Raw genomic sequence first — 20,133 nt, forward strand, 5'->3', positions numbered from 1 at the left:
ACGATAGCCGCAATCTTTGATTTTCACATCCATAGGTTTGTTAATTTTCAAACTATGCTTTAGTTTACTTAATTAAAAATTCGTGGTAAAAATCAGGTGATGAAGAAAACAATGAAATGATGCAATCTTCTATTATTTGTATATATTTCATCACTTCCATAATTAACAGTTATAATTAAAACATCTTACAAGTCTTGGATAAAGTAAGTACCGTTAATGAACTACAGCTATAGCTTGTTTAACTAATTGACTAAATCATCAAAATGAACAGGGGGACAAAGAGAACAGGTTTTTGGCACACAAAGTTTCAAGATCCGGTGGAATGTGTATTAGTAGCCTCAAAATATTTTTATTACAAATAAGCAACTTACACAGATAATCTTACACAAGACTACATTAACAGTAATTTACATATTATAATGGAATAGATTGAAACATTTATCGGCCATTTTGTTAGGAGGGAGAACTACTTTAGGAAATAAGCAAAGGAAAAATATTCACTTACAGAGTAATTTCAAATCGATTTTATATAATGTACATAATAATGAAAACTTACGTGGAATGTTTATAATATTAATGAACATTTAATTGTGAAAATCGGCTGTCATTTTCACAATTAAACTTATAAATCATTCATGATTTTGTAAAAGACAAACTCTATTTGAATTCAAAGTGATAAATGAAACGAGGTTTGTTTGTAACGGTATATTCAGCTCAGATTCCACACAAGTTTCCATCCAAATATCGTTATAAATCTAAACGTCCATGTAATTGTCGGCGTCGTCGACGGAATCCGCGGATCTTTTGCCGAGACCGAAGCTAAACCTGTGAAGATCCCTCTCCCGCTTTCCAAGGCCGAAGTTGAATTTGCCGCTGTAACGTTTACCGAGACCGAAATTGTAGTTCCTGGCTCGTTTTCCCAAACCGAAGCTGTACAACTGAGGTCGTTTCCCGAGCCCGAAGTCGTACATGCGGGTGCGTTTCTCGTCCACGTCATCAGTATTTTCGGATAGCCGTTTGCCCAGACCGAAACTGTACGGGCGAGCTCTCTTTGCGTCGTATACTGTTAATAACAATAAATTAATCAATTTTTTTAATTTTTTCTTTATTTCTGGGTAAAGTAATGGATATATCTAGTTACCTGGCATTTCGTCATACTGTTCAAAGATATCGGTCAAGGTAGGTTGGTCAATGTCCATTGGGAACTCTTCATCGCTCTGATCGTCTTCTACTGAACGTTTGCCGAGACCGAATGAGTACGGGCGTGATCTTAAGTCAACAAAAACAATAACAATCAGTACCAAAACTAGAAAAACATTCGACAATGTTGTCTTGCTTTTGAATTTGTAATTATTGATTATCAAAAAGTTTTTATTTATTTTATACTATCAATTATTTAAGTATCAAAAACTTCTATTAGTTTTTTTTTCTATTAAAAACTCTTAATTTTATACATAATATATAACTCAAATAATTAATACGAGAGTCTATTATTACTCCATTCCGTTTTTACCGTTACAGAGTTTAGTTTGCTTAAATTCGAGACATAGTTTAAAGAGTAGCAAGATAAGTAGATTTTAAAACTCACCGTTTTCCTAATCCGAAATTGTACACAGGCAGCCGTTTGTATTCCGAGACGTAACTGTACGCCCGTTTTCCGAGGCCGAAGTTATAGTGTGGCGACCGTTTCTCCAACGCCAAATTGTCGTGGACATCTTGATGTTCATGATCACCAGCTGTCTCTGGCATGCAGACAGCGGCTCCAAACATCAGCATGATGATCACGGATGTGGATATCATCCTGAGGAGTTCAAGTCAATGAAGAATATTGAAAAAGTTTCAAATGATTCCAGTTTTTAAGTATTTTTCCAATACAGATCAATGGTTACGTAATTATTAGAAAAATAAAATGGTTTGCCGTAGTTTTGTTTCTGTAAAGTATTTAATTGAATGTGCATGGAAGTTCTTTATTGTGTTCTGTGTTAAAGAATTTTCAAAATTTTATATATTTATATGAATATAATTTTTTTATTTATTTATAAATATACCACTGATGATCTTATCTTTTAGATATAGATTATATTATATTTATGTAAAACAAGTCTTTTATTCATATTTATCCATCCATCCATCTTAGAAACACGTAATTTTTATGGTACGGATCTAAGATAGGATATCTTTTATTAACTTATACGTATAATTTCGGGGCCTGCGCCTCAACGGGAGGCCTAATCTAGGCTTCACGGCCCACACGGGGCCTCGCATTACGACGTTATTGCATTGTGTATCAAATATGAGGGATTATTTACATAATATTATTGTTATTATTAGTTTCTGTCATATATTTTATGGCCAAGTGTATTAAAAAATATATTGCGAATATTATATACAGCTATAGTATATATATTAAATCTATTAAATCAATTTATTAAGAAAATGATGAAAAAGTGTCAGTACTTTAAGAAAAATAAAAGTACTTTATAGTACAGTAACTTATAAATTAATTTATGTGTCAGAGTGTGTGATACTTCAAATGAGTATGTAGGACCTCTGTGTATACCACAGCTTGTATACATTTTTAGTTTATAACTCTTCATTTATAAAGCTATTAATTATATTTTTATCGAATTATATCAAGTTTCAATAATTTTAGGTATTATTTATTGATATTAAAGGCAAGTCAATCGTTCATTATGTCTCTAATTATATTTCGTTTTGTTTAACTCAAATTTAAATATTTTTTCATAATTATTGTACAAATTTGTTATTTTAATTTTTTTAATGACTAAGTTGGTACATTAACGTTAGCAACATTGATCTACGAGAATATTAAGTAACATAATAATTTTAATATCAGCCGGTTCATCGTAAATATTGACACTTTGTTACGCATGTATCAAATATAAGTTTATGTACGTAAAATAGAGTTATATTTGAAATATGAACAAACGTAATATAATATTCAGTATCAATGTAAATGTACACTAAACCGCAGACATTCGGTTTTTGGATAACCGAATTATAAACTGTTCCAATACGACTTTCACGGTGGATGCACACATTCGATTATAGCTCCTAAACTAACTGGAACTAACGGTCGAACAAAGGCAGACAGACAACGCTATGTAATCGAAGAACTTCTGTATATAGACGTGTAAATTACACTTGAATTGAAATCAAAATTCACATCTAATTGGCTAAGTTTCGTCACAACGTTAAATTGATTTGCGGTTGTGTTCAAATTGAGTGAAATGTAATATTTATATCTGACTATTTAACATTTCTTTCTTCCTCGTTGACATTAATAAGTGGGAATTTAGTAGTTTTAAACCGACTTACAATGGTATTAAGGTTTAGATTTCTTTGATTAAAATGCGGTTAGTGAAGGTTTATCGAATAGTAACAGAACAGTTCATATTAAATTTCAGATTTTTGAATTCTGTAACACAGGTTATTGAGAAAGGGTAGTCATAATATATTTTTAGAGATAAATAAAATATATATAAAAATAGAATAGATATTTTTGACGTAAACATATTCTTTAATAAAGTTTAAGAATTACGATAATTATATTTAGTAAAAAAATTAACGAATAACATCAAAATAGTTACTTTTATTTTATAAGATATTCCTTTTTTAAGTTATTTGCTCCTTATCGATTATATCTCAATTACTCGTAATAACTTTAATGGACGCAATCGAGACTGACAGCAGTCAATTATAATAACTCCAAGTCGTATTTGTAATTGACACTTTATTTTGCAAATTTCGCTATAAAAGGTGTAAAAAAAATGAGAGTTTAGAAAATTATTATAATTACATTCTAAAGAGGTTTGTTACGACGGACCTTGTTTATTCAGGTCGCGTGAGATGAAGAATGAATTCCAAACAAAAAACTGAAATAGCGATTCAGGGAAGTTATTTTTATCATAATGATCCGCCGATGTTTGAGACGTGACGCCTGTTTCCGAACAGCACTTTCAAAATCCTTTCAGTGACGTTACGTGACGCGGATAAAAAATGGTATTGGAATTCAATTCATTTAACAATTACAGTTATTTGGTTATCTTACAAGTTTTGGAATACAAGAGAATATTACGTAATACATTTCCTGTTAGTAAATACAATATTGAATGTTGCAACCTTTATGAATGTTCGTAGTTGCTCTAAAGTAAAATATTATGTAATAAATCGTTATCCGTATATCATAGTCTGATTTGAATTCAATATGAATGATATTAATATTGTTTGAAAGAATTGAAATGTACGTAAGTGTGCAAGATTGAAAAGAGAATCCGTATGGTTGTATCGAGTACATAGTTAGAATAACGTACTATATTCGGGTTCACATAAATGCTTTGTATATTTTATTTGTGGAAAAATATGAACTAAATGTTTTATAACGTTGAAAGGATTTATTTTAAGATTGTTTGTATTAAAAACACAATTTGACTGAGTGATTTGAATACGCCCGAAATAGATGTGGAATATGTTTTGCAAACGCCGCGCCGTACTCATTGCTAATAAGCATCATTGAGTTATCCAAAGGTCAGTGTTTGTGAGCCAAATTTGGCTTTTAAATATATAAAGAGATGATTTTTAGTAGTTAGCTATGGGTGATAAGTTGTAGTTCAACTGAAATAAAGTAACAAATATAATGTAGACGTAGTTCGTAATTGAAAAAACACATGAAAATCGACGAGTTTTTCTGTTACAAATCTTCTGTTTCTCACACTGATTGTTTAATAAAACCCCAGAAAACTAAAGTCCCTTCAAATCAATAATACACAGAGGTTGCGTAGTTATATATGTAAGTGTCCATCCAACAGCAAACCGATATGTTTCCAGTCACTTCCAGCGATAATGATTGAACGTTTTGCACCGTCGGATCACGTATTAGTTAAGTCATTAATTCAGCAGCCGGTACGTCCTAGCATATGCATGTTACAGCTGACCTTATAGTTTAGTCGACCTGACTAAATATTACACGAAATTATTTCAGTAGAACTTTGAAATCGCACGGTGGTTTGAGAATTGTATAATATGGCAAACTATATTTTTAAAGAATGCAAATAAGTTGTAAGTTTTAATTTATTATGTAAATAGTGCGTCTCAAAGTAGTTTAGGACTTAAAGTAATCAGAATTTTTTCAGATTCACTATGCGTTATTTTACCTACATACTCTCGAATAAATTCTCATCTCGTCTGCCCGTGATCACGGTTGCTGTAAAGTAACCGAAACCGAACCAATGATTACCTTAATTAACTAAGTTGATAAAAAGAAACAGTTCGTTATTTATTTCTTTTAAGACTTTTTTAACTACAGTCACGTTAATACTTAAATTCTTTCATATATATATATATTTAAAAAAAACGATATACTCTCGCTTAAAGGCAACTACAGCAAACCATTTAAATAGGTAATTAAAATTATAGCTTTTGCTTATATTTTTTCCGATATTTAGCCTTGGGCATACGGGTACGCGACCCCGGATCCTCGAGCCACCACTTTCATACCTCTATCCTCAGTCCATGAAGGTGGTGTCCCGTACCTCCCCTCATTCCCCTTCCTAACCTCTTTCCCCCCTTCTCTATCTTTTCCTTTCCTGGTTTTACCCGGAAAACGGGGTTTTGGAGGTCAGACGGCAGTCGCTCCGTTAAAACCACTCCCGCCACTCTTATGGTTGCAAAAGTTTATGGACTGGGTACGGCTAGGGCGTCGCCGATAAACGACGCGCAGGCACATCGCCCTACACCTGCGATAAGTGGGCAAGGGCTACCGTGTCAAGTACGGGCACGGGTAAAGACGTTAGTACCCCAAAGGAAACTCCGCTTTGCAACGTGGAATATTGGCTCTCTAACCGGACGATGCAGAGAACTCGCAGATGTACTCATGAGACGTCGGGTCCAGTGTGCGTTCCTCCAGGAAACTCGCTGGAAGGGCAATAAGTCTCGGAACATCGGACAGGGTTACCGGCTGATATACACTGGGTCGCCTTCAGGTAAAGCTGGTGTAGCGGTAGTGCTATCTGAAGAGCTTCGGAATGGTCTTCTTGAAGTTGATCGTCGCTGCGACCGCCTGATGCGGGTGCGGGTACTGATCGAGGGAGTGATTACTAACTTGATCAGTGCTTATACTCCTCAGGCTGGATGTAGCGGGTCCGAAAAAGAGTCATTCTGGGAGCAATTTGAAGAGGTTCTACGTGCTATACCAGCTGCTGAAGTAATCATAGTTGGGGGGGACTTAAATGGCCACGTAGGTAGGGCTGCGGAAACATTTGATCGTGTACACGGTGGTTTTGGTTATGGTCGCCGCAATGCAGAGGGAGAAAATATTCTCAGAACCTGTATTGCGTCTGACTTAGCCGTCGTGAATACGTTCTTCCAAAAGACTCCACAGCACCTTATCACGTATAAGAGCGGGTCCCACTCAACCCAAATAGATTATCTGCTGACCAGACGGCGTCATATCGGCAAGGTGACTAACTGTAAAGTCATTCCTGGTGAAAGCCTGACGGCCCAACATCGACTTCTTGTCATGGACTATGTCGTTATCCCGAAAAAGAAAGTGGCCGAGAAACGTAAGCCTCGCCTCAGGTGGTGGTTGCTGAATGGAACGATGCAGACCAGCTTTCGGGCAGAGGTTGAGAGTCAAAATCTGTCGACTAATACCGAAACTGCTCAGGAAGTTTGGGATCGAGCCCAGTCAGCAATTATCACAGCAGGTAAACGAGTTCTAGGCCTTTCTAAGGGAGGACGGGTCATTGACAAGGAGACATGGTGGTGGAATGACGAAGTGCAGGAGGTGATTCGTGAAAAGAAGACTGCCTTTAAGAAGTGGCAGCAATCAAACTCTCCTGAAGACAGACTAGAGTACATAGCAGCGAAACGTGCCAGTAAAAGGGCTGTTGCCAGAGCCCGCAGTGATAGGTTATCACCATTATATGATACACTTGAAACTGCGGAGGGGCAGAAGCTCATTTACAAATTGGCACGAGCTCGGGATAAGGCGACGCAAGATATCGCAAAATGTCTTAGCGTGAAAGATTCCCAAGGCACGTTGCTGTGTAATCATGCCTCTGTGAAGGAGAGATGGAGATGCTACTTCAAGGAGTTGCTAAATACTCAGCACCCGTGCAGTCTTCCAACCGAAATACCTCCTAATCTTGGACTTATTGCCCCGATAACACCTGACGAAACTCGGAATTGTCTTCGACGCATGAAGAATCGGAAAGCGGTGGGACCTGACGATATTCCGATCGAAGCGTGGAAATCATTGGGCTCTCTTGGTGTGCTCATACTGACGGACCTTTTTAACCGCGTCTTGAACACTGGGACTATGCCACATCAGTGGCGTTATAGTTACATTACCCCTATATACAAAGGCAGGGGCAGTGTTCAAGATTGTGGTAGTTATAGGGGCGTTAAGATCATGAGTCACACCATGAAGCTCTTTGAGCGTATGATCGACCTCAGGCTCCGCCGAGAGTGTACTGTCTCGGAATGTCAATATGGATTTCAGCCAGGATCGGGCACCTTGGACGCCATCTTTGCCATCAGAACTCTGATGGAGGCATACAGGGAAAAAAGGAGAGCTCTGCATGTCGCATTCCTAGATCTGCAGAAGGCCTTTGACTGCGTGCCTCGTCAATGTATCTGGTGGGCATTGCGATTCAAAGGGATCCCTGAGGCCTATATTGACATCATCAGAGACATGTACCGCGATTCCGTTTCAATGGTTAGGACTGCTGTTGGCGATACAAAACCCTTTCCGATCTCAGTAGGGGTTCACCAAGGCTCGGCTCTTAGCCCCTTCTTGTTCAATGTAGTGCTGGACACTGTCTCGGCTAACATCCAGGACGAGCCTCCATGGCTGATGATGTATGCCGATGACATAGCGCTCATTGATGAGAGCAGGTTGACGCTAGAGCGAAGAGTGAACCTCTGGAAGGGTACGCTTGAGAACGGTGGTCTTAAACTAAATGTGACAAAGACCGAGTACATGGCTTGCGGAAGCCCGGACTCTTGCACTATCCATATAGGTCCTGAACCAGCCGTTAAGTCGGAAAAGTTCAGGTACCTTGGATCTATTCTGCATGAGTCCGGAGGCATCGATCACGATGTCCAAGCCCGGATCAGCGCTGCTTGGGCGAAATGGCGTGAGGTCACAGGTGTGGTCTGCGATCGCAGAATACCTACCAAGCTCAAGGGAATAATATACAAGAGCATAATCCGACCGGTTCTCTTATATGGAAGCGAATGTTGGCCAACACTGTCCAGGCACACTCAGGAGCTTCACGTCACGGAGATGAAGATGCTGAGGTGGATGTGTGGCGTAACGCGGGCTGACCGTATACGTAACACATTTATCCGAGGTAGTCTTGGAGTCCGTGACGTAGCGGATAAGCTTCAAGAGAGTCGCCTGAGATGGTATGGCCACGTTGCACGCCGGCCTGAGAATTACGTCGGAAAAATTTGCCTTGACATGTCGGTCCCTGGAGCAACACCCCCAGGACGCCCAAGAAAGCGATGGCTGGACACCGTGAAGCAGGATATGAGAGCCAATGGACTTACCACCGCGGATGCTAAAGACCGTGCAAAGTGGAGGAGTTTGAGCAGGAAGGCAGACCCTGGCTAATGCTGGGATAATTGCCAGGAAGAAGAAGAAGAAGAAGAGATTCGTTTGTGACAGACGTAGATAAAATATGTATCTCGCTCGAGATAAAATATTATGATTGGGTATAATATTGTTGTCTTGATCGATTTTTGTTCGTTTTTATGTCATTATCATAATTAGGTTCAATGAAATAATGAAAAGATTCTTAAAGTAGTACGAAAATCGCATTAGAAACTGTCATCTGAATTTCATCCGAGGTTTCGTTAGTTTTTTAGACCCTTATTATTTTGGGAATAAGAGATTTATGACACGGAAACTGGCCTGTATATAAAGGGCTTCATCCAAAGAGATCTTGTAGTGTGTGCATTATTTGGGAACAAACAATACAAACTTCCATTTGTAATATTACCGTATTACCTTACCTTACCGGATCACGTGTTTTAATAAGTGTATTTTAATAGCTTTTGTTTTTACTCTCTATAAACATAATGTAGTTTAAATAAGTATCTATTTGCCAATATTAATTAAGTTTATTTGTTTTTTAAGAATTTCATATTATATCAATATTATTGGTTGAAAAAGTTCCTATAACTTTTGATATATGATATCGTGAATCTTGCCATAAACCTTAACTCACTCGACCTCATTATAATAGCTTACTTGACGCAGATTATGATCTTGTTGACATTTCTAACAAATTTATCAACATCATTTATCGACGTCATTAAAAGTTATTGCGAAGCTATTGTTTTAAATATAACTGAAATTATAAAAATCATATTATAGTATATTTAAATACACCAAAAACGACGTTTCTTCCACATTATCTAGGTGTTAATGATCTTGATAAAAAATAATTCCATATAATTTGCATTTCTATGTATTTTTTTCCGAATTAATCTTTTTCTTCTGAAAATATATAAAAAAAAAATTATAAAATACTTTCTACTTCATTATAACATTTAATCATAATCAAGTGAGTTTCTATTTACAAGTTTATTTCGGGACACCGGCCATTTTAGCTGTGTGAAATTATTTAGACTGACCTATCTGGTCTGAAATATAAAATATTCAATCCGAGGATTAAATAGTGACAAAATACACGATTATATAAGACCTAAGCTTTGCTTTTGTGGTCAGTTAAATGTTTGCAAAAATTTTTACCGTTTATATAACAATGAAATACGTAACGAATGAATTTACGACGAGGATTCCAACAAACAAGACATCATGTTATTGCTATAAATACCCACTCATAATCAAAACGACGCAAAACGAATATCATGTAACACTTATATAGTAGATAGCTTTGATTAGTTATCAGATCCGAATACAGTTTTAATCATAGTGTGGCAATAACAAAGATTTTGTACGTAATATGTTTTGAGGTATATTTTTTTTACTATTTTAATGTGCTGTTATCCAATTTCAAACTTCCATAACAAAATATTTTTATCAGTATAATGCATATTATGTATGTATACTCTTTCATTTATAACGAGATCTAAGATTTTCGCGAGTATTCATTTAAATGAAACTAGTGTTATTCGGATATACTACGCGGATTTTATTATTTAAAAACTACATAATCCCGACGTTTCGGTTACTTTGCAGCAACCGTGATCACGGGCAGACGAGGTGTTTCATTTATAACGTTCGATTAATTATGTAATTGGCTAAGGAGTTATTCTTTCAACTTCAAACGTAATGAGCTTACTATAATTATAACTGTAAAATGTTTATTGGACGAACATAGCCATAAAAATAAATATAAAAAAACTTAAAATCAATCTTCATCAGGTATATTTAAAGTCGCAATCTTAATGACAGTTATGTATAATGTACTGTAATATCAAAATGAGCTCAACTTTGGAGTTGACAGAATACAATCTCTGTACATATTTTTATAGTATCTCACATTAACCGTCGCTATAACTTGCTGTAAAAAATTAAATTGTAACTAAAAACCGTGACTTACAATTTCCCAAGTTTATAACAGACAGAGCTTATTGAGTTAATTTGTTTGAGAGTTACAATGACCTTTTAAAAGAATATATTAGTGTGTTGGCCTGTTGCCCCATTTTAAATATTAAATAGCGTACAGAAACATTCACGTAGAGAACTATAGTGGCAAGTAATTTAAAACCACTATATAATTAAAAATTTAAAAGAATTTGCTAAACTTATCTGTTTGTTGCTGTGTTTATTTTGCAGGTTTCTAGAACAAATCTTGCAGTTAAGTTTCAATCTCTAAAGGACTGAAGAATGGCTACTAGTGGATTCCTTTTTAATGTTTAACGATGTTAAGAATTATTTAACACATAAAATTACTTGAGTATATACTAAGAAAGGGGTAGAGAAGGTTTTGTTATGAGTGTTTTACGTTTTTATTAAGTTTTTGCCTTCGTCATACAGACTAAACGTGTATTTCAATTGACCTAATTGAATACAAACCCGTCGGACGTGTCAATAGTTGAGGCGTGGTCAAAGTCACCCGACATAGTCTACATAATTCATGAAAAATATTAAATATATGAATTGTATTAAATATAAAACTTCACAAGATCATTATTTATAAAGGAAATGAATCTTATTATTTGTTATAAGGATTCAAATAAAAAATATTTATATCTATATATAATGCAGTAATTATATGGCCTATGGTTTCGAGAAATAATCTTGTAACGTGTCATAGATATGAGGTGCGTTAGCTTAAGTTATATGTTGTATTTCTTCAGGCAACAACAAACAGACTTAATTAATTAAATCGTCATACAATTCAATTAGTTAATTGATAGTGCGAGTAATAAGCGGAGTAGCACACTTTTTATTACTTGAATATAAAACAAAAAGTAAGGCGACAACAGACCTTCCATTTGAAATCTTATATTTAATTGCAGAACCTATTTTTGAGCCATTATGTCGAAATCAAAGAAATAGATTTACTTTTTTTAATTATAAAATATTTTTACTAAACATTTCGGACATAATGTTTAAGAAACAAAAAGTTTTAAAACAATGATTCGCGTATCAATGAATCTTTAGACACACAACAATGGGGTATTTTAAACACGGACTCTTAACAAAAGGTGTTATTTTTTAGGCTTCGATGCGCTATTGATAGGTCCCGTTGTATTGTAGTGGAGATACAAATGTCTAAGAATACCGAGCGGACCGGCGGTGAAAGGAAAGGTTTTCTATGGGCCCATAATATTAAATCCAATACAATATTTGTAAAACTGCTTTGAACTCCATGTGAAATACGTAGCTGTGTTATTGCTGGTCGAGTTATATTTGCATATAAAACTAATATTGGTAACCTTGTATATTATTTTTAGAACGTAAACTGAATATCATTTTATTTAATATCATTTTTATAAACGTATTTTAAATGGATGTTTAACTATTTTATGGCGTTAGTATATTGTTAAAGTAAATAGATTAATTATCTTTCAGTGTTTCTTTTTATAATAAAAGAGGCCTTGATGTAGGGCATGTAAGCAAAAAATCTATACGTATAATATGTTTATATATTCTTAGAGTCCTTGGTTAGTTCCCGACTGAAGCTAATTCAGTTAAGCAAGAGTTATAAGCTTGGCGAGGCTTCATTGATATTTATACCTCTTTCAGAGAATTATATCATTGTGCTCTCCTAGATTTGGGATTTCTTTGTTGTTGTCGTTTATGCTGTGATTTGTAGGATAAAATATATTGAGAATTGTAGTAAATTGGAAAAGTAAAAATCACTTACGATCTTTTATTAGCATAGTATAAAAGATTTAGTAGGTTTTGTATCTGACAGTATTCCACCTTCTCTTATCTTTTAAAGGGTATTTTCATAAACCACTCTTAGGTTTTTTGGTTTTATAAGAAAAAGTCTTCTTTTGAATTTCAAATTTATCGGTTCTATATTTTTAAAATGTTAATGCTTGTTTAAAATAGTACTTTTAGTACATGCCTCATGCCTGTTGGATTTCAGAAGACGACGGAGGGGTGGAAGGTAATTCGAAGAGCACCTTATATAGCGGCTTAAAAGGCTAGTATTAACTGTTTATGTAGAGTTTTAAATAACATTACTTATTCCGTACCTCTATACACAGATTCTATAAAAAAAATTGTATTAAAACCGGGATATCCTAAATCATAATAATTTAAAATTTTGACCTAATAGTTTACGACACGTAAATTATTTCACTTGCACCGTAGTTTTTAACACGGTAAACATTTTATTTAGTTGGTAATTGAGTTATCAAGTCCTTTGAAATGGCTGGCCGTCGCCGGCTTGTCGATGAAATGATCGTAAAATTGCTATTAACTAACATACTAAAACGATTTTATGTGATGCTCAAAATAATTAACATATTTTACATAAATACTTTGATGATGGATTAAGTGATAACAAGCGCAAGTAAATGAAAATATCTATTTTATACAAAAAAAAACCGCTCCATATCTTATAATCTAAACAATAATTTAATCTAAAATAATAATCTTTATTCGTTAATATTTGAAAAAAATAAAAAATAGCTTCTCCTTTTGAGAGTTAGAGCTCGTTTTTTCCTCTCATATTTAGATTTTTCTCTATCAATTTCCTTCAAATTTTATTTCCTTAAATTTTATTTCTCGTGCCCAGAAACTAAATACGACAAGTTCTAATAAAGACAATGGTTACACCCAAGCCAGACGTATGCGCCAGAATTAATTTTAACCGCTTGCATTGGACGTAATTTCAAATCCGAATATGAACACAATAGTTTAATGTGCTTGTCAATAGCTCTTTGTATTTCATATCTCCCGAGCATTTAGCTGACGTAGCTTAAAACTGACGTAAGATATTCAATTTTGAATCGCATTAAGAACTATCCTTATTCAAAAATCATTTATAATATGAATATAAGATATCTGACCGATTTCATTTAAAGATATGAATATTTTTTTTTACTATTTATTACTCACGAGTCTTGGGAGTGAAAATAAATATACTTTATACTTTATGAAATTATTAAGGAAAGGAAATATGTTGTATATAATGATATAAAACAGTTTTAATTCAAATATTTATTAAATAATACAAGCGACTGAAGTCACGCATTGTGTCTAGTAATGCAAATTTTCAAGACTTCAGATTTTCAATCAGGGAATTTGAAATAAAAATCTTTTATAATAGTTTTTAACTTAATCTTAATACTTAAATAGGAAATATTGAATCGACATGACATCTCAGTTAGTAAAGAAACTGGAAGGCGATAGACCGGAGGTTGCAGGTTTGCATTTTTTATTCTAAATATTATTTTAAAATTGTAATTTAAATTTGTATATATTCAAAATGAATTACAAAATCAAAATTTTATTGTTTCTTTAACAAATTGAGTATACACGTATAAATAAAAAAAAAAAATCTCTTCATAGAAATGAATAGAAGTAAGATTACCAATCTTTTTATCTTTTTTTAAAAATTATTACCAACGATTAATAAATATTCTACAACTTTACAACTTTTCTACATTTTTAGGAATTTTTAATGCAATTTATCATAGTTATATATTTTAGTCTAATTTATCAAACACAAACAAATGAATGTAACTCATTATTATACAGGTGGGAATTAATTTGGACCAGCACATTGTAAATTTTAATACTCTCTGTAGTCTTTGTTACGGATTTACAAAAATACAACTTTTATACATAGTTATAAATTATAATTAATATAAAAATATTCCTAACTCTATTTAAGGTCAGATGTGAAAACTTTAAAAATATATAACGTATAACATAATTAAAGAGAAGTTATACGAAAGTTTATCAACTAAAGAGGATATATATATATTCCACTTAAATGTATGACTAATTTATTTTATGTCCATTCTATTAAAAAACAGTGGCAATATTAACAGTCGTAATATTAAAGTTACGAAACAAGTTTTCAAATAGTCTTTTGTTCAAACACACGACAAAGTAACGTTCAAAATATTGCTCTACTTTAAAACAATTTGTGTTATTACTGACAGAGGTATTGGTAAATTTTTAAGTATGTTTTCCATTTTATACTTTATATAATAATTTTATTATATTAAAATATGCAAGTCATATATATGCGCTAGTATAAGAATGTAAAAATCACAATGTTTCTACGAAAGGTATTCAAGTAGGAAATTTGATGAAAACTGGAAATGAGGTATAAAATTGGTAGCATTATACGCTGACGTAGTACTTCTACGAATTTTGCTACGCCACAATAAACGTAGCATTGCTACGTTTATTCACAACTTAGAAGGATTAACTACAATTATGAAAAATCAAAGAAATGAAAGATTTATCCACAAATAAGCAGGATTACTAACATTTAAAAAAATAAATAAATGAATGAAATATTCTAAAGTCAAGCTATTATTTTTTAGGATTTAAGTAATACGTATTTTATGAAACAGTAAAATGTAGTTTTAACGTAAACCGATTAATATAATATTCATAGATGAGGTTAGTTTGCAGTGAGTTAATAATACAAGGGGATAGTGGCGGGTCAGTCCCCGTGGAGATTGTTCAAAAATATGGCAATTAATTTACAACTTTAAACAACTAAGCGCTTTGGTTCAGATTAAATTACTTTGTCTTTTCATTATAGTTTTGGGGAACTTCTTAATTAGTGTTGTTTATTATTTTGTTTTACATTTAAATATGAAAAAAATATGTATATTTTTATTAAAATAATTCTTTATTTAGTTATATTTTTCATTTTAACTTTTGTATTTGCTCAACCAGTCGTTTTATATGATGTCATTTACAAGAGACATTTTTTATGCCATTTTAATTTTATACAACGGATTTTGAAAAAAACAATATGTGTTTTTTTGTAGAGCTAGATTATAAGCCTGTTATTTTTAGTATAAAAAATTGTAATATATTCATGATTTCTGTCTCCTCTAAGACTTTATTGTTACATAAACTTTGGTAGCCGTGCGTTTGTTTAGGCCTCGTTTAATTCAGGGATTTTCTTTAGCTGAGGTCTTCACAAAACTCTCAACTTTCTTTTTGTAAATTAATAATATACTTAACTTTGTTACCATATACTCGTATAGGAAAATATACTTTGTTCTATTCAATAAAAAAATATTTTTAATGGGATAGGGAACTAAAACGCCTTTTCTAGATAAGTTAACGTATTGTATGCATGTTTTTATCGATTGAGAAATAAGAAAATTTAATATTAAAAAAATAAAGCATAGAGCTAACCCATACATTAATTTAACTTATATGACAATTTTAGTTTTATGCAAAATTAATAAATATTTTTTTCTCGTACAATAAACGACCTTAATTTTTTTAATAATAATAAAATTCTAAGTGATAGTCTCTTATCAGCAACAGGTAAGCAGATCTCATGTATTTTTTAATAGCTTCTGCTAGGATAATATTTCACTATAAAATTAACATACTATTTATATTTTGAGATGTGAACACTCCTAAGAAACATTTTGTTTAAATTGTTTATCGAATTTATTTGAACCTATGTAAGTTTGTTTTATATGAAATAAAATATATAACTATTAAATTAAATTATTGCTCTTAAATTAAATAGTTTTATGAAATATTAATTCGAGTGTAGTTATAAAATATATTTATGTATACTTGTTGTTTAAGTTAATCTTACGTCTTTGTAAAGTGAGTTTAATTTTTTTGACAAGAAAACAAGTATTCTCAATTAATTATTATTAAATTTTCTAATAAAATTATAATCGTTTAATAACTTTATATGAAGCCAAGAAAATAACTGTTTATCCGAAGACAATGCTGAGTTTTCCAAGTCATATTTCAATAGAATTGTATTTCAATTATGACTCGATTTGGATTAATAGAACAATGATTTTATTTGAATACTTATAATCTATACGTAATAAACTAAAACCTTAATAGTTTTAACGATGACGAGAACTGATTAATTCTGTTAACTTAATTAATATAAGGTTTTGGATTACTCTTGCTTTAAACCAAATGAACACCTTAACGTTTTTTTCATTCTAAGTTATTGATAAAAACAACATATTAAGCAAATTTGAATGTAGCAAATTTTACAATTGTATTAATATCAACTTTTGTTGTTTAAGTGCTCTCAATGACATTTCAATCCGACCTCTAATGCTTATGAAATTTATACGGTTTTTTTTAAAACACTCGAAAAATTTTATGAAAACCGGTACTTATAATACAAAAGTTTTAAAATAGGTAACAGAACTTATATTGCACATATTTTTACTATTATTACCAAAAACTTCGCTTACTTCATAGCCACTATGCTCTCGGGGAGAAAATCTTGAAAATTATTTAATAACATGGCAATGGTTAAAAAGTAAGCAGAATAGGGGATTAGGGGAGAAGATTTAGGCTATGTTATAAAGTAGCTTAGCCCAAGCGGCAAATTGATAAACATCAGGTTACATGGACTTCAAGAAAAATTTTCACCCACATCTTTTATAACCCAACATGAAACTTTTTTAATAAACGTATTTTTTATAACAAAAAGGTATGATCTTAATTAATATAAAAAATAAAGATTTATAAGAGTTCCGAAAGAAAGCATGATTTGTTCGAACTCAAAAGAAAAATAGTTGTTCATTTTAAAAGAGAAACAATTACTAAGTTAGATGCTCTGTTGAGTCGTTCAACTAAAGGCCGTTTGATTTAATTTGTTTTAGGTACAATCATTTATTGGCGAACCCTTAACAATTTGGCAGCTCACAGAAAAATGCGAATATGACCAAAATGTTTTCCTTATAGTGACATATTATATTCTCATAATATTTCTAACGTCTCTCTACTAATTACATAATGGTTATAAATTAAGAATATTAAAAGTTAAATTTCTAATACTAATTCAATCGTTAGCAATATACATATTTAATGAAAACAATAGTATTAATAACTACATAGAAATCTGGTTTCATATTTGTGACAAATGCTTTTGCTACACAACTTTGTTCCACATATAATGAATTGTATGTGACTATTACATACAATGTATGTGATATTCCATCTAATATATTGCTTGAGATATCAATCTGCATATTAATGACTGGTGACAGTGCGATCAAGGGATGACGTCACTATACTTGACTCCACTTAGAAAGTTTACGAGGAAAAAATATTCAACGGACAAATTAATTGCTTATGCTGTATAAAATTTTACATACTAACTAAATTTATTGTCTGTCTTTACAATATTAATACCATTATTACTGTTACATTTCTACTCGTTTATACGGTTGGTATAAAGTACGGATGTTTTTTAATTACAGTACGCAGACAATTAATACAACACTCGACTGGGCACGTTCGAGGCGGCTTGAGTATGTTGCTGCGTGCTTTGTCGTTGCCATTTTGATCGCTTATTATTATTTTTCCATTATTTTTATTTTTTTTCTTATAATATATAAAATCTTTAATTAATCAATTGGATTAAACAATAAGTCAATAAATATAATTGATTAGAAATTATATATGGTTATCTTTTCCATTGAATATACTTTTATTTCCGTAACAATACTATCAGTTTAATAACGTTTCTTTACCTTAACACAGGTTCAATTGCTATAATTGGCATTATTTTACAATTTTCAGAGAGTACACAATGCTTTTAAATGTTGTAGAGTTCAAAGGGGTTGAATGAAAAAAGTAGAATATATACGTACAGACATCCGAAGAAAATCAGAAGAGAATCAAGAAATGTATGTCACAGTAAAAATGTTTTAATTTATTAAACAGAAATGTGAGAGTTCATTATTGGAAATTAGTTTGAAATAAAGGATTTTCTTACTTGGATTTATAAAAACGATAACATTACAGAACGAGGCCTCGTTAAGTTTACTAAGTGACATATTTGCCGCTATTCAATTTATTGACTGACCTTAGAATTCGTGAATTTGAGGTAAAAAAAAACTCTAATTTTTCTCTTTCTCTCCAATTTTTCCTTAGCATTCGAAAATTGCTTTTAGGCAAAAAACTTACTCTATCAATTAGTGGAAAAATAATTATTTTATTATATGTATTTTTTTTATAAAAATATCTAAAAATGCTTATCTTTGGTAGTATTGAGTTTGATAAACTTTTTGTTAAATTTCATTTTGAATTTTTTTTTTAATAAAATCAATAAATATGATGATATTTGCATTATTAATGTAATTTAATACTAAGTAGGAAACGAACAGCCATTTTGTTTTCTTTTCCTTCATAATATTATTTAGAACTCCCTAATAAAATAAACTAAGTAACTATGTTCAATTATATAACATTTTTTCAATGTTCAAATCTAACATTAAGTATTTTTACGGTGATAATTAGTATTTTTTCTAACATAAAATAATCGTAATATTAAGATATAAGCTTACGAGTAAGATTTGTCCGAGTCAAGGTTTATGAGCTAATTTGCTAATTACACAGAACAGTCTTAGTGCTGTGTGTTACTAACTTAGTAAATGATTTTTTATCTCGTCCTTAATGTGATTATAACTTGTAACGACACACATATTTAGTATTTATATAAAAAATCTTTTTAATTCTGTTTTTTCTTTTAATCATTATTTAAACATGACGTCTAAATTCCATGAGAATATCTTAAGTCTAATCTTAAACCACACGAGGCTTGAAATAAGAAATAATGTTTAAAATAAACTGTGTCTCTGAAAATTAAAGATTTATAAATCCTGAGAGGGATTTGATCGCTGAGATGTGAGATAGAGCAGGATCCCGAGATATTCATTGATACGAGTCACGTAAAACCGAAGTTTTTACTGAAATTTAACTCTTTTTAGAACCACTTCAAAGGGACTTCAACAGAGAAGAACTCGTGTTCTTGTAAAAAGAAAATATAAACAAGCTACCTAAAATATGTGTATCATAAATATATACAGCGTTAGTTTGCTCTATAGATTTTGAATACATTGTATTCCTCAATATAACGGCTCAGCTCTAATGATATATGGGTTTATCTCTCTGGTTAGGAATATAATCGAGGTGGTAACTGATAACAGACAAACCTAGGAAACAAGTTGTATAAAAAATTGTGACCAAATGCCTTGCAAAGCAATGTATTGTATAATAGGTTAATAGATAGAATAATCTTAATAAGATTTTTAATAATCACAAAACTGGTTTGAAATAATTATAAATACTACCACAATCTTTGTATTTTCTTTTGTAACGCTCACTAAAGCTCTTTTATATTTCAGTTTTTTCCTGGATCTGCAATTTTATTTTACTCAAAATTTATAACTGAAAAAATGTAATTCTATCTATGTATATGCAGAAACAGAATATGAAGCAATATTTTTCTACACCTCTATTAAAACGTATTCAAAAAAAGAGGTAGATTTAAAAAAATCAATTCTAAAAGCGATAACTCTCTAAGCCACTTTATTTAGGGGTGCTACAGAAACCTAATAAATTTCATAACCTATTAGCAGTAAACGATATAATAAACAAGACGAGGTTTGACCGTCCGTCACACGACAACACATAAACCTTAT

General features: G+C 31.9%; 1 protein-coding gene across 1 annotated transcript in view; it reads right to left on the bottom strand.

The window, feature by feature from the left end:
- Window positions 1–690: 690 nt before the first annotated feature.
- Window positions 691–20,133, bottom strand: part of LOC116774453 (helicostatins) — a 28,476-nt gene continuing 9,033 nt past the window's right edge. Inside the window, exons 2-4 of the mRNA XM_032667192.2 lie at window positions 1,589–1,801; window positions 1,142–1,269; window positions 691–1,063 (exon numbers count right to left, since the gene is read on the bottom strand). Coding sequence (XP_032523083.1) covers window positions 756–1,063; window positions 1,142–1,269; window positions 1,589–1,800 — 648 coding nt within the window. The 5' untranslated portion in view covers window position 1,801 and the 3' untranslated portion in view covers window positions 691–755. The remainder of the gene's footprint in view (window positions 1,064–1,141; window positions 1,270–1,588; window positions 1,802–20,133) is intronic.

The sequence above is a fragment of the Danaus plexippus genome, chromosome 26, assembly GCF_018135715.1.
Source record: "Danaus plexippus chromosome 26, MEX_DaPlex, whole genome shotgun sequence".
NCBI classification, from domain to species: Eukaryota; Metazoa; Arthropoda; class Insecta; order Lepidoptera; family Nymphalidae; genus Danaus; species Danaus plexippus.